At 41.5% G+C, this 16,270-nt stretch overlaps 1 protein-coding gene across 3 annotated transcripts in view; it reads left to right on the forward strand.

Moving 5' to 3' along the window:
• phactr2 (phosphatase and actin regulator 2) overlaps positions 1–16,270 on the forward strand; it is a 52,046-nt gene that overhangs the window by 21,435 nt on the left and 14,341 nt on the right. For all 3 annotated transcript variants that reach the window (XM_029765138.1, XM_029765140.1, XM_029765141.1), the window contains exons 2-4: positions 3,291–3,458; positions 9,501–9,575; positions 10,012–10,152. In XM_029765138.1, the coding sequence (XP_029620998.1) occupies positions 3,291–3,458; positions 9,501–9,575; positions 10,012–10,152 (384 nt within the window). The remainder of the gene's footprint in view (positions 1–3,290; positions 3,459–9,500; positions 9,576–10,011; positions 10,153–16,270) is intronic.

Consider the following 16,270-nt stretch of genomic DNA (forward strand, 5'->3'; position numbering starts at 1 on the left):
GATTCTATCCCACCATGTTTTATTTCAATTTTAATAAATCATCCTTGGGTGTTGTTTTTTTCCTGAACAAGGATGTGCTCCTTCAGCAATAAAAACAAACATCAAACATACTATAATAATAATAAATTGCATTTGTAGAGCGCTTTTCATTTACAGACATAAATCACAAAGCTCCTTAAATTGAGAGCTACCATTAAATGGAAAGAAATTGAATTAACCTCTCTGGGATATGTGGATATGTGGGACAGCCAGTGAAATTGCAGGGCAAACAACAGAAATCTCATAATTAAAATTCCTCAAACATACAAGTAGTACACACCATTTTAAAGATAAACTTCTTGTTAATCCAGCCACAGTGTCTGATTTCAAAAGGCTTTACGGCAAAAGCACACCATGCGATTATGTTAGGTCAGCGCCTAGCCACAGAAAACCATACAGCCATTTTCCAAAGAAGGAGAGGTGTCACAAAAGACAGAAATAGCTTTAAAATGAATCACTAACCTTTGATGATCTTCACCGGATGGCACTCCCAGGACTCCATGTTAGACAATACATGTGTGTTTTGTTCGATAAAGGTCATCTTTATGTCCAGAAATCTCATTTGAAATTGGCGCGTTATGTTCAGAAATGCATTGTCTCAAACAAACATCCGGTGAAAGTGCAGAGAGCCACATCAAATTACAGAAATACTCATCATAAACATTTATGAAAGATACAAGTGTTTAACATACGATTAAAGATACACTTCTCCTTAATGCAACCGCTGTGTCTGATTTCAAAAAGGCTTTACGGCAAAAGCACACCATGCGATTATGTTAGGTCAGCGCCTAGCCACAGAAAACCATACAGCCATTTTCCAACCAAGGAGAGGTGTCACAAAAGACAGAAATAGCATTCAAATTAATTGGAATAGGGCCTACCTTTGATGATCTTCATCTGATGGCACTCCCAGGTCTCCATGTTAGACAATAAATGTTTGTTTTGTTCGATAAAGTTCATCTTTATGTCCAAATACCTCCTTTTTGTTCGCGTGTTTAGTCCAGTAATCCAAATGCACAAGGCGCGCTCACAAAGTTCAGACGAAAAGTCAAAAAAGTTCCATTATAGTTCGTAGTAACATGTCAAACGATGTATATAATCAATCTTTAGGATGTTTTTATCATAAATCTTCAATAATATTCCAACCGGACAATTCCTTTGTCTTTAGAAAGGAAAGGGAATGGAGCTCGCGCTCACGGCGGCACGCAATAAACAACTCAAGGCTTTCAGCCAGACCCCTGGTTCAAACAGCTCTTATTCGCTCCCCTTTCACAGTAGAAGCCTGCAACAACGTTCTAAAGACTGTTGACATCTAGTGGAAGCCTTAGGAAGTGCAATCTGACCCCATAGACACAGTATATTGGATAGGCAATCACTTAAGAAAACTACAAACCTTAGATTTCCCACTTCCTGGTTGGATTTTTTTCAGGTTTATGCCTGCCATATGAGTTCTGTTATACTCACAGACATTATTTTAACAGTTTTGGAAACTTTAGACTGTTTTCTATCCAAATCTACTAATTATATGCATATTCTAGCTTCTGGGCCTGAGTAGCAGGCAGTTTACTCTGGGCACCTTATTCATCCAAGCTACTTAATACTGCCCCCGTTCCCAAAGAAGTTAAAGGGCTAAAAAAACTTTAAGCAAGAAATTAAAAGATCACAAGCAGCCTAGTATTATACAAGATACATACATACATACATTTTAATAAAGGAGGTGACAAGGACAAAATAATAACTTGAAACAAATGTATAAGACTGACAACAGATACCACAACAATCACATTAAGCGAAATCCAGTTTGAAGAAGTGTTTCTTTAGCTCAGACTTAAAGGCAGTGGTGGTCTGGGGCATGCGGAGGTGGGGGGAGCTCGTTCCACAGCCGGGGGTCGAGACAGCAAAATGCCCATTGTTTTTAGGTGCGTCTTTGGGACTGCAAGGAGTCATTGATAATTTGACTGGAGTGGGGCTGAAGAGTTCACTGACGTATTGGGGACCAGAGGAATTGGGGGTTATGAAGGAGAGGGAGTCTGGGGTTGTGTTTATGTTTATGTTCTAGTGGAATTGGGTGTTGCGTTTCCTGATTAGGAAAGGAATGGGGCCTAAGACGGTTCCTTGGGGGACGCCACTGTTAATCGTTGAGGCGATGATTCCACTTCTTAATCTTTTCAAATAAGTAGGTGGAGAATCTTCTACCATCCTCTGTGGTAGCAATGTTTTATGGATGGATGGATGGATTGAGAAAACATTCAGCAGCCATGGGATGCAGAGAAAACATTCAGCAGCCATGGGCCATGGAACCTCCCTATTCCTAAGAAGTGAGGCATGAGGAAACGCCACACCTTCTCCCTCCCCCTCCAGCCTTAGCATTCCAGCTTGTTCCCATTCCCCTGGCTTCTTACTTTCAAACAGGAAAGGAAATGATTAGGGAAGGACATGAATCTGGTTGCTAAGGCCAAGTACAGCAACAAATGAATCACTGTGAAACAGGGCTGCACGTGGGTTATCAAAAGGTTTTATCTGCTATTTTGCTTTGCTATGGAGATTATGATTTGTTTTGCAAAGAAGAGAAATTATTAAATGCAACAAAGTTGGGATAATTGTTGACAAAATGATTGGCCTAGGAAATCTAATTAAAGTCATGTGAAAGTACATGTTTATTTCTGACACATACTGAAGTGAATTCACCATTGTGCAATATCCGCTTTCTCATGTTGTGTTTAGTAATTCTTAAAGCATAGTGTTGCAAATGGAGGGTCGATTACCGGTAACTTTCAAAGTTTACCAGTAAACTACCGGAATTTCGAAAACATTCAGGATTTTATGGAATTTTCATAACATATCAAGTATATTTATTTATGTATTTATTTTACTATGTCAATATGTTTTTGTAAATGTTTTGATGCCAAACTGGTGGCAGTTGTGAAAAAAAGTGTATTAGTTGCAGAGTTAATAGAAAATTATGTCATTGTTGATTAGATGTTTTTTCATTAATTAGGCTCTTTTCCCTAGAACCTTTGGTCTATTTACTAGAAACTCATGGACAATATGTACACAGATATAAATATGTATTTGTAATTCAAATATATTACCAAAGTTACCATAGATTACCTGTTAATTACCAAAATTATAGAATTATATAACTTTGTAAATTACTGGTAGTTTTGCAACCCTATGTTCCACATAGGAATGAACAGGGCTAAGTAAGTAAGTTTCCTGATCAGGTGTGTCCTTGTGTGATTTCCCCACAGTTGATGGACTGGAAACAGCATCTCTGTCCAACTGTGATGTTGTGCTGGGCAGCACCCAGACTCCTCCACTGAAGCAGAAGGGGAAGCTCTCCACTATAGGGAAGATCTTCAAACCCTGGAAATGGCGCAAGAAGAAAACCAGTGACAAGTTTCAGGACCTATCCAAAGGTACTTCTGAAGTAGCCTGGACACATACTGTTTTATTATGCTGTTGCCATGCCATATGTTTTCATGCTAACATGAAACTTGTTCTATTTGCTATCCCCTGAAATTACCCCCCCCACACACACAAAGCCATTGGTTTGTATTTTGCATGACGCTAAAATTCTTGGCAAGCTACATAGTGTGAGTACCCTAACTAATGTAAATCTTGTGATATTGACAATTTACATTTATGTAAAGATCTCGAGCGATAGAATATAGGCTGGCTAGGGGCAGGTTTGAAATGAATTCAGTGCTGCCAAAGAATAGAAGTGTGATCATGGGTTTCATTTCTCAAGCATCCTCCACTGTCTGTACTATGTAACACAGAACTAAATTAAGTGATATCTGATCATCATATGCAGTCATGTTGAGCTCTTCATGTCATTCTAGACCTGGCTTCAAATAATTTTTGTTTTCTTTCAAATACTTTTACCATTTGATGGAGCCTGTCTGGGTGGGGTTTACATTGTTGGTTCTAACCCATTTGTTCCATTGTGCCAGGCAAGCTCAATCAAATGCAGCTATTTGAAAGAAAACCAATACTATTTGAACCCAGGTCTGTTGGCTGGTAGTGGAAAGGACTTCTCAGGTTCAACTCTTGGTGTGATAATTGTTTTTAGAACACAAATGCTCTCCATTAGCTGTGTTACAGTGGAAGTGATTGTCTGGGAGCATCTCATTTGAACAAAAGCAGCTTTTTGCGCTCTTGCATGGCTAAAGTGTTGGATGGCTGTATCTGGGCCGCCAATAGTCAGCAGTGTATCCCCAGTCTATGCCAGCCTATCGAAATATCTGTCACATGCAAGGTGGTATAAAATCCAACCTTCTCGTGTAACTAGTATGAGTGAAACTTTATGCTTCCAAGTCAGTCACTTTTCCTATGGAAAACTAGAAGAACTAGGCCTAAATTAAAGTTGTAAGCAGATTACATTATCTAAAGGCTTCAGTTCTGAGAATACTCCTCTGGTGTGGACTGAAGAATGGTCATACCTAGGACTGTTGCGGTGACCATATTACCGCCACACCGGCAGTTATGAGTCATGACCGCAGTAAAATTCCACTTGACCTTTGAGTCACGGTAATCTCCTTTTATGCACTCTGGACATGCGTTGGTAGTACCCAACTCACTAACGACCATCAGGTCGCTAATGACCTGGTACTCAGCGCTCTATTGTCCCTCTAACCACTCTAACATCAATGCAAATGCCATTAAAAATCACATCAAACACTTATCATCAAAACAGTATCATGCTTTTAAAACTCACTTCACTGTGATCGATCAATTTGAAGAAAGAAGTTCAACAACAGGTTGAAACTGAGTGGAAAACATGGCCGTTGTGAATCTTGTTTCAAAGCCTAATACAACTAAATGGACAGCACTTTCTAAGGGGATGATTAATAAAAATAAAAAAATTTGTCAAGTAATAGGGCGTTTAAAAAATATATTTTCATAATTAATAGACTGACATTACCCCTAGCTACAGAATATCTCACCACTGTGCGTTTCCCTCCTTTCTCGAGCGTGCAGAGAGGGGGGCTGTCAATAGTTTAATGAAATGTTTTCTTGCGAAAAAAAAGTTACTATCAATATTCCCTAACAGATTTGACTTTGTTTCCCAAATGAAGCTGCTGGAACAGGGTTGGACAGCCCATGGCATACAGAGTTTGGGCGGAATATAACCTGTCGCACAGCGAGAGGCTGCGTGCTCCTCAAACCGCGGAGTGAAATAGGTGTTACTATGAGCCCAGTGTGAAAGCAGAGTTTTGATGGTTGCCACTAAAAAGAGGAAGATCCCAGCTGCTACTATATTTAGTTTTCAGCTGCTCATATTAAGCACATGCTCCACTATAATACCGGAGTAGCCTACCCTGCATGATTGAAAAACAAGCTACGGGAAAGCGGCCTCAGTTCACCATTCGAGTGCATGTGGATGACGTCTTTTTTCCCCTACACCAGTTCTTGCCCATTTTATAATGGGCCATTCTAAATCAAAACAACTTTGACATATTAGTAAAGACAAGATTACATTTAGAATAGTCTGATGGGTGAAATATGGTCACTTGATGAGAGAAGAGTGTGTGCAGCCTGAGGCAAGGAACAGAGCGCAAGCTTTTTTTGGGGCTTTCTCAAATCTTCAATAGCCTATAGTCGCACCATGCAGTCCCATATACATTCTAAGGTTTGTATCATTCACAACTAAAGTTGGCAAATAACTCTAAATCTAGCATATAGGACCTGTTTCAAATGATCACTTACGCTCAACATAGCCACTTCATATGCACACTCACTCCAGAATGGGAAAATATATATTTTCTATTTTATCCAGCTATGTTCAATTAGACTTCTTACTATAAAATCATATAATATAAAATAATGGCACAGGATTTATAAGCAATATCTTGTCTGCTGAATGAACAAGCCTACAGCCTATGGCATGGCGCATAGCCAGATAACATACAGTAGGACAACTCATATTCTGTTCTTCTGAAATACATTTTCTTCATATCATAATGTTTCTTTAGACCTGCCTAAAATAATGGATTTAGTGTGATGATGTATATTAAATGGATTTATTCTACTCTTTTTTTTTTAAATGTAGATGTTCCAAAGACGCGCATCAGTGGCTTGTAGGCCTATGCGTGGAGGCCTGGAGATGCTAAACGTGTTTTTATGTTAATTAAAAGGTCAATTACCGTGAGACTGGCAGTCATTTGCATGACAATAACCATCTGACAAAATGTCAAGTCCTCCACAGCCCTAGTCATACCAGGTATTGTATTAGTCCTATGCAGTTTACTCCTTTTATCTCACCTTGGACCGCCTCTAGTTAGTACTAATCCATTCTCTTGAACACAATCTCAACTAAAGGCTCATGTAACACTTCACTGTGAGATTGTCATGCAAGTACTATTAATGATGTTAGGTGCTGTCGTGCTATTAGGTGACCTAAACTGGGACATGCTTAACACCCCGGCCATCCTACCAATCTAAGCTTGATGCCCTCAATCTCACACAAATGATCAATTAACCTACCAGGTACAACCCCAAATCCGTAAACACGGGCACCCTCATAGATATCATCCTAACCAACCTTCCCTCTCAATATACCTCTGCTGTCTTCAACCAGGACCTCAGCGGTCACTGCCTCATTGCCTGCGTCTGTAATGGGTCTGCGGTCAAACGACCACCCCTCATCACTGTCAAATGCTCCTTAAAACACTTCAGCAAGGAGGCCTTTCTAATTAACCTCATTCCGACAGTAGAGGATGCCTGGTTATTCTTTAAAGTGCTTTACTCACCATCTTAAATAAGCATGCCCCATTTAAAAAAATTTGAACCAGGAAAAAGATATAGCCCTTGGTTCACTCCAGACCTGACGGCCCTTGACCAGCACAAAAACATCCTGTGGCGTTCTGCATTAGCATCGAATAGCCTCCGCGATATGCTACTTTTCGGGGAAGTTGGGAACCAATATACACAGTCAGTTAGGAAAGCAAAGGCTAGCTTTTTAAAACAGAAATTTGTATCCTGTAGCACAAACTCCAAAAAGTTATGGGACACTGTAAAGTCCATGGAGAATAAGAGCACCTCCTCCCAGCTGCCCACTGCACTGAGGCTAGGAAACACTGTCACCACCAATAAATCCATGATAATTGAGAATTTCAATAAGCATTTTTTTACGGCTGGCCATGCTTTCCACCTGGATACCCCTACCCCGGTCAACAGCCCTGCACCCCCCACAGCACCTTGACAAAGCCTCCCCCATTTCTCTTTCACCCAAATCCAGATAGCTGATGTTCTGAAAGAGCTGCAAAATCTGGACCCCTACAAATCAGTCGGGCTAGACAATCTGGACCCTCTCTTTGTAAAATTATCCGCTGAAATTGTTGCAACCCCTATTACTAGCTTTTTCAACCTCTTTTGTATCATCCGAGATCCCCAAAGATTGGAAAGCTGCCGCGGTCATACCCCTCTTTAAAGGGGGAGACATTCTAGACCAAAACTGCTACAGATCTATATCTATCCTACCCTGCCTTTCTAAGGTCTTCGAAAGCCAAGTTAACAAACAGATCACCGACCATTTCGAATCCCATTGAACCTTCTCCGCAATGCAATCTGGTTTCCGAGCTGGTCATGGGTGCACCTCAGCCCTCAGCCATGCTCAAGGTCCTAAACGATATCATATCCGCCATCGATAAGAGCCAATACCGTGCAGCCGTATTCATTGACCTGGCCAAGGCTTTCGACTCTGTCAATCACCACATTCATATCGGCAGACTCAACAGCCTTGGTTTCTCAAATGACTGTCTCGCCTGGTTCACCAACGACTTCTCAGACAGAGTTCAGTGTGTCAAATCGGAGGTCCTGTTGTCCGGACCTCTGGCAGTCTCTATGGGTGCCACAGGGTTCAATTCTCGGGCTGATTCTTTTCTCTGCACACATCAATGATGTCACTCTTGCTGCTGGTGATTCTCTGATCCACCTCTACGCAGACGACACCATTTTGTATACTTCTGGCCCTTCTTTGGACACTGTGTTAACTAACCTCCAGACTAGCTTCAATGCCATACAACTCTCCTTCCGTGGCCTCCAAATACTCTTAAATGCAAGTAAAACTAAATGCATGCTCTTCAACCGATCGCTGCCCACACCTGCCCGCCCGCCCAGCCTCACTACTCTGAACGGCTCTGACTTAGAATATGTGGACAACTACAAATACCTAGGTGTCTGGTATGACTGTAAATTCTCCTTCCAGACTCAAATTAAGCATCTCCAATCCAAAATTAAATATAGAATCGGCTTCCTATTTTGCAACAAAGCATCCTTCCCTCATGCTGCCAAACATACCCTCGTAAAACTGACTATCCTACCGATCCTTGACTTCGACGATGTAATTTACAAAATAGCCTCCAATACTCTACTCAGCAAATTGGATGCAGTCTATCACAGTGCCATCCGTTTTGTCCCCAAAGCCCTATATACTACCCACCACTGCAAACTGTATGCTCTCATTGGCTGGCCCTTGCTTCATATTCGTCGCCAAACCCACTGGCTCCAGGTCATCTATAAGTCTTTGCTAGGTAAAGCCCCACCTTATCTCAGCTCACTGGTCACCATAGCAGCACCCGCCCATAGCACGCGCTCCAGCAGGTATATCTCACTGTTCACCCCCAAAGCCAATTCCTTCTTCAGCCGCCTTTCCTTCCAGTTCTCTGCTGCCAATGACTGGAACGAACTGCAAAAATCACAGAAGCTGGAGACTCATATCTCCCTCACTAGCTTTAAGCACCAGCTGTCAGAGCAGCTCACAGATCACTGCACCTGTACATATCCCATCTGTAAATATAACATCCAACTACCTCATCCCCATACTGTTTTTTATTTTATTTATTTTGCGCCTTTGCAACCCAGTATCTCTACTTGCACATTCATCTTCTGCACATCTATCACTCCAGTGTTTAATTGCTATATTGTAATTATTTCGCTACTATGGCCTATTTATTGCCTTACCTCCGGTATCCTACCTCATTTGCACACACTGTATGTAGACTTTTTTTCTACTGTATTATTGACTGTATGTTTATTCCATGTGTAACTCTGTGTTGTTGTTTGTGTCGCACTGCTTTGCTTTATCTCGGCCAGGTCACAGTTGTAAATGAGAACTTGTTCTCAACTAGCCTACCTGGTTAAATAAAGGTGAAATAAAAAAAACATGATAGAGAATCGGAGTTCCAGAAAGCCTTCGAGGATCATAATTTACATATTTAATGGGCTTACTTTCCCGACTGCAACATGGAACCATTTCCCTAAGCTGTCCATCTTTCACATGATCTGTTGTAATTGATTCCTCTGTGTAATTGTTCCTGTGCTTTTATTTAATCCCTAACTTAGTGTGTGTGGGGGGGGTGCAGTGGGTAATATCCTCCCCTGTCATTGCAATAGGCATAGAATTAATGACTGCATCTGGTCAATGATTAACAACTCTGCCATGCTCATCTCCATAGTTCTGGAGAGGAAAATCTCCACGAGGCAAAGTCGAGAGGAGCTGATAAGACGAGGTGTTCTCATTCCCGATCAAGGTGAGTTATGGCGGGGAAAATGTATGAAATCTAACAGTGTTCCATTTGTTTATTATAGTATTGTGTAGAAGTCCCGCCCCAAACCCCGTTTCCCTCTACGGCATCAGGGAGTGGAAGAAGCCCAAACTGCACTTCCATTTAAGTTGTTTGTGTCCTCCTGGTACACTGTACTGTAGTCCCCTCCCACGCATTGTTAAACGCCAATTTAACATTACCTCAAATCTGCGTCAAGGAAGACAAATTTAATTTTGTTCTTAGGGGAGCTAATCTAATGGTAAATGTCTCGAGACGGAAGCCTCTCTTCTTACATTCCTTGTGTGTACTGTATAATTAATGGATGTAGTAAAATAGCTGTCAGTTAAATGTCAGGTAATGTCAGCTAAAATGTACCCCATTCTCACCCCCTGCTAACTCTTAAATGTTTCGTTTGCACCAGAGGAGCCAGTGAACTCTGAGAATCTAAATGGCCATGCAACGCCTAGTGTGGGGTCAGATGAGGTCAAAGTTGACATGGAGTCTCTGCAAACACCTTTGGAGGAGAAGACAGAAGGGTCGGAGAATGCTGAGGACAAAGCAGGTATACTGGAATGCTTTTAACATGTTTGTCTGCAAGCAGGCCAAAGCTAAATGAAATGGCATGGTCTAAATCCATTCGGTGAGCTCCAATTGAATGTGTCGACTAGCGCTTCCTATTTTGGCTTTGACCTCCAAGCAGGAGTCTGAACAGAGCAATAACCCATCCACTAATGGTCAATATCACCCTTTTAGACCTGCAGGAGTATTGCCATCTGAAGCTTTTTAAGTGTTTTGGGGGTTCCTCAATTCAATTTTTCCATCCCATATCCATTAACACTTCTCCATCGCTGTTGATCTTTTAGCGGTAACCCCTGACACTCCAGCAGAACGTATCCAGATACACCTATGTTAAATCCCCTTGACAGTCAGATAGGGAAACGAAAGAAATCCCCTATTCTTAAGCCCTGCAGACAAAAGGAGGCTGTCACTTCTGCAATGATCAAAGGCCCTCAGTACTCTACTGACCATAACAATGTGGGACTCTATAGAACCACTGGAGCCAGAGCTCTGGCCTCTTCAGATCAATAGTAAGCCAATCTACTGCTAGAGCGGCAGGTAGCCTAGTGGTTAGAGTGTTGGGCCAGTAACCGAAAGGTTGCTAGATCGAATCCCCAAGCTGACAAGGTAAAAATATGTCATTCTGCCCCTGAACAAGGCAGTTATCCCAATGTTCCTAGGCCGTCATTGTAAATAAGAATTTGTTCTTAACTGACTTGCCTAGTTAAATAAAGGTTAAATAAAAAAAATAACACTGCTGCCAACTTAATACTGCTGACCAAAGACAAACTGGGATGACCAGCTAGATCTCTCTCCAACAACACATTCAGCTGGTCAGTGTGGGTCAGGAAGACTGATTCAAATGAGGCCTCAGTTCATTATGGAGCCATTTGGTGCCCTGTCAGGGCAGATACCCAGACAATGCCTCATCTAAAGTGCCCGGGCACTGAGGGCTCTGCCTGGCAATAATCTGTTGCATTATTGAAGGCAGCAGGAGCTTGGTCGTGATAGCTCAGATGAGAAGAATGTAAAGCGAAATTATCCTATAATAAGATATACTTTATTAGTCCATACTAGATGAATATTTGTCTTCTGCTTTTTTCCCCAACCCTTCCGAGATAGATGGATACTGTACATACATACAGTACATATATTTTGGGTATATAGTACCAGTACCATTCAAAAGTTTGGACACACCCACTCATTCAAGGGTTTCCTTTATTTTTACTATTTTCTACAGTGTAGAATAATAGTGAAGACATCAAAACTATGAAATAGCACATATGGAATCATGTGGTAACCAAAAAAGGTTTAAACAAATCAAAATATATATTATATTTGAGATTCTTCAAAGTAGCCACCCTTTGCCTTGATGACAGATTTTCACACTCTTGGTATTCTCTTAACCAGCTTAAACTGAAATTCTTTACTAACAGTCTTGAAGGAGTTCCCACATATGCTGAGCACTTGTTGGTTGTTTTTCCTTCACTCTGTGGTCCAACTCATCCCAAACCATCTCAATTGGGTTGAGGTCGGGTGATTGTGGAGGCCAGGTCATCTGATGCAGCACTCCATCACTCTCCTTCTTGGTCAAATAGCCCTTACACAGCCTGTAAGTGTGTTGGGTCATTGTCCTGTCGAAAACAAATGATAGTCCCACAAAGCTCAAACCAGATGGGATGGTGTATCGCTGCAGAATGCTGTGGTAGCCATGCTGGTTAAGTGTGCCTTGAATTCTAAATAAATCACTGACTGTGTCACCAGCAAAGCACCATCATAACACCTCCTCCATGCTTCACGGTGGGAACCACACGTACGAAGATCATCCGTTCACCTACTCTGCGTCTCACAAAGACACGGCGGTTGGTACCAAAAATCTCAAATTCGGAGTCATAAGACCAAAGGACAGATTTACACCGGTCTAATGTCCATTGTTCATGTTTCTTGGCCCAAGCAAATCTCTTCTTCTTATTGGTGTCCTTTAGTAGTAGTTACTTTGCAGCAATTCGGCCATGAAGGCCTGATTCACACAGTCTCCTCTGAACAGTTGATGTTGAGATGTGTCTGTTACTTGAACTCTGTGAAGCATTTATTTGAGCTGCAATTTCTGGGCTGGTAACTCTAGGTAACTCTAATGAACTTATCCTCTGCTGCAGAGGTAACTCTGGGGCTTTCTTTCCTGTGGTGGTCCTCATGAGAGCCAGTTTCATCATAGCAGTTGATGGTTTTTGCGACTGCACTTGAAGAAACTTTAAAAGTTATTGACATTTTCCAGATTGACTGACCTTCATGTCTTAAAGTAACGATGGACTGTCATTTCTCTTTGCTTATTTGAGCTGTTCTTGCCATAATATGGACTTGGTCTTTTACCAAATAGGGCTATCTTCTGTATACCACCTTTACCATGTCACAACACAACTGATTGGCTGAAACGCATTAAGAAGGAAAGAAATTCCATAAAATAACATTTAAGAAGGCACACCTGTTAATTGAAAGGCATTCCAGGTTCTGGGTGACTACCTCATGAAGCTGGTTGAGTGAATGCCAAGAGTGTGCAAAGCTTTTTTGGTAACTACATGATTCCATATGTGTTATTTCATAGTTTTGATGTCTTCACTATTATTCTACAATGTAGAAAATATAAAGACAAACCCTGGAATGAGTAGGAGTGTCCAAACTTTTGACTGGTACTGTATATATTTTATATATACAGTTGAAGTCAGAAGTTTGCATACACTTAGGTTGGAGTCATTAAAACTCGTTTTTCAACCACTCCACAAATTTCTTGTTAACAAACTATAGTTTTGGCAAGTCAGTTAGCACATCTACTTTGTGCATGACACAAGTAATTTTTCAAACAATTGTTTACAGACAGATTATTGACTGTGCCTTTAAACAGCTTGGAAAATTCCAGAAAATGATGTCATGGCTTTAGAAGCTTCTGACAGGCTAATTGACATCATTTGAGTCAATTGGAGGTGTACAAGTGGATGTATTTCAAGGCCTACCTTCAAACTCAGTGTCTCTTTGCTTGACATCATGGGAAAATCAAAAGAAATCAGCCAAGACCTCATAAAAAAATTGTAGACCTCCACAAGTCTGGTTCATTCTTGGGAGCAATTTCCAAATGCCTGAAGGTACCACGTTCATCTGTACAAACAATAGTACGCAACTATAAACACCATGGGACCACGCAGCCGTCATACCGCTCAGGAAGGAGACGCGTTCTGTCTCCTAGAGATGAACGTACTTTGGTGTGAAAAGTGCAAATCAATCCCAGAACAACAGCAAAGGACCTTGTGAAGATGCTGGAGGAAACGGGTACAAAAGTATCTATATCCACAGTGAAACGAGTCCTATGTCGACATAACCTGAAAGGCCGCTCAGCAAGGAAGAAGCTACTGCTCCAAAACCGCCATAATACAGCCAGACTATGGTTTGCAACTGCACATGGGGACAAAGATTGTACTTTTTGGAGAAATGTCCTCTGTTCTAATGAAACAAAAATAGAACTGTTTGGCCGTAGTGACCATCATTATGTTTGGAGGAAAAAGGGGGATGCTTGCAAGCCGAAGAACACCATCCCAACTGTAAAGCACGAGGGTGGCAGCATAATTTTGTGGGGGTGCTTTGCTGCCGGAGGGACTGGTGCACTTCACAAAATAGATGGCATCATGAGGCAGGGAAATGATGTGGCTATATTGAAGCAACATTTCAAGACATCAGTAAGGAAGTTAAAGCTTGGTCGCAAATGGGTCTTCCAAATGGACAATATTCCCAAGCATACTTCCAAAGTTGTGGCAAAATGGCTTAAGGACAACAAAGTCATGGTATTGGAGTGGCCATCTCAAAGCCCTGACCTCAATCCTATAGAAAATTTGTGGGAAGAACTGAACAAGTGTGTGCGAGCAAGGAGGCCTACAAACCTGACTCAGTTACACCAGCTCTGTCAGGAGGAATGAGCCAAAATTCACCCAACTTATTGTGGGAAGCTTGTGGAAGGCTACCCGAAATGTTTGACCCAAGTTAAACAATTTAAAGGCAATGCTACCAAATACTAATTGAGTGTATGTAAACTTCTGACCCACTGGAAATGTGACAAAAGAAATTAAAGCTGAAATAAATCATTCTCTCTACTATTATTCTGACATGTCACATTCCTAAAATAAAGTGGTGATCCTAACTGACCTAAGACAGAGCATTTTTACTAGGATTAAATGTCAGGAATTATGAAAAACTGAGTTCAACTGTATTTGGCTAAGGTGTATGTAATCTTCCGACTTCAACTGTATATATGCGTACAGAGGCCCATTATCAGCAACCGTCACTCCTGTGTTCCAATGGCACTTTGTTTTAGCTAATCCAAGTTTCTCATTTTAAAAGGTTAGTTGATCATTAGATACTACTTTTGCAATTATGTTAGCACAGCTGAAAACTGTTCTGATTAAAGAAGCAATATAACTGGCCTTCTTTAGACTAGTTGAGTATCTGCAGCATCACCATTTGTGGGTTCGATTACAGGCTCAAAATGTCCAGAAACAAAGATCTTTCTTCTGAAACTCGTCAATCTATTCTTGTTCTGAGAAATGAAGGCTATTTCATGCGAGAAATTGCCAAGAAACTGAAGATCTCGTACAACGCTGTGTACTACTCCCTTCACAGAACAGCGCAAACTGGCTCTAACCAGAATAGAAAGAGGAGTGTGAGGCCCCTGTGCACAACTGAGCAAGAGGACAAGTACAGTAGAGTGTCTAGTTTGAGAAACAGACACCTCACAAGTCTTCAACTGGCAGCTTCATTAAATAGTACCCACAAATCACCAGTCTCAACATCAACAGTGAAGAGGTGACTCTGGGATGCTCTGTTCCACCTCTCTGATCCACCTCTACGCAGACGGCACCATTCTGTATACTTCTGTCCCTTCTTTGGACACTGTTAACTAACCTCCAGACGAGCTTCATTGCCATAACTCTCCTTCCGTGGCCTCCAACTGCTCTTAAATGCAGGTAAAACTAAATGCATGCTCTTCAACCGATCGCTGCCCGCCCGCCCAGCATCACTATTCTGGACGGTTCTGACTTAGAATATGTGGACAACTACAAATAATACATAGGTGTCTGGTTAGACTGTAAACCCTCCTTCCAGACTCATATTAAGCATTTCTATTCCAAAATTAAATCTAGAATCAGCTTCCTATTTCGCAACAAAGCATCCTTCACTCATGCTGCCAAACATATCCTTGTAAAACTGACTATCCTACCGATCCTTGACTTCGGCGTTGTCATTTACAAAATAGCCTCCAACACTCTACTCAGCAAATTGAATGCAGTCTATCATTGTGCCATCTGTTTTGTCACCAAAGCCCCATATACTACCCACCACTGCAAACTGTATGCTCTCGTTGGCTGGCCCTCGCTTCATATTAGTTTCCAAACCCACTGGCTCCAGGTCATCTATAAGTCTTTGCTAGGTAAAGCCCCGCCTTATCTCAGCTCACTGGTTACCATAGCACCACCCACCTGTAGCACGCGCTCCAGCAGGTATATTTCACTGGTCACCCCCAAAGCCAATTCCTCCTTTGGCCTCCTTTCCTTCCAGTTCTCTGCTGCCAATGACTGGAACGAACTGCAAAAATCACTGAAGCTGGAGACTCATATCTCCCTCACTAGCTTTAAGCACCAGCTGTCAGAGCAGTTCACAGATCACTGCACCCGTACATAGCCCATCTGTAAATATCCCATCCAACTACTTCATCCCCATACTGTTATCTACTTCATTTATTTTTGCTCCTTTGCACCCCAGTATCTCTACTTGTACACTCATCTTCTGCACATCTATCACTCCAGTGTTTAATTGCTATATTGTAATTATTTTGCTACTATGGCCAATTTATTGCCTTACCTCCGGTATCCTACCTCATTTGCACACACTGTATGTGGACTTTTTTTCTACTGTATTATTGACTGTATATTGTGTTTATTCCATGTGTAACTCTGTGTTGTTGTTTGTGTCACACTGCTTTGCTTTATCTTAGCCTACCTTGTTAAATAAAGGTGAAATAAAATAAATAAAACTACATACATACATTGTATCATACAGGGCGCAACGAGTTTTGATCAGTC

This window comes from Salmo trutta, chromosome 10 (assembly GCF_901001165.1).
Source record: "Salmo trutta chromosome 10, fSalTru1.1, whole genome shotgun sequence".
NCBI classification, from domain to species: Eukaryota; Metazoa; Chordata; class Actinopteri; order Salmoniformes; family Salmonidae; genus Salmo; species Salmo trutta.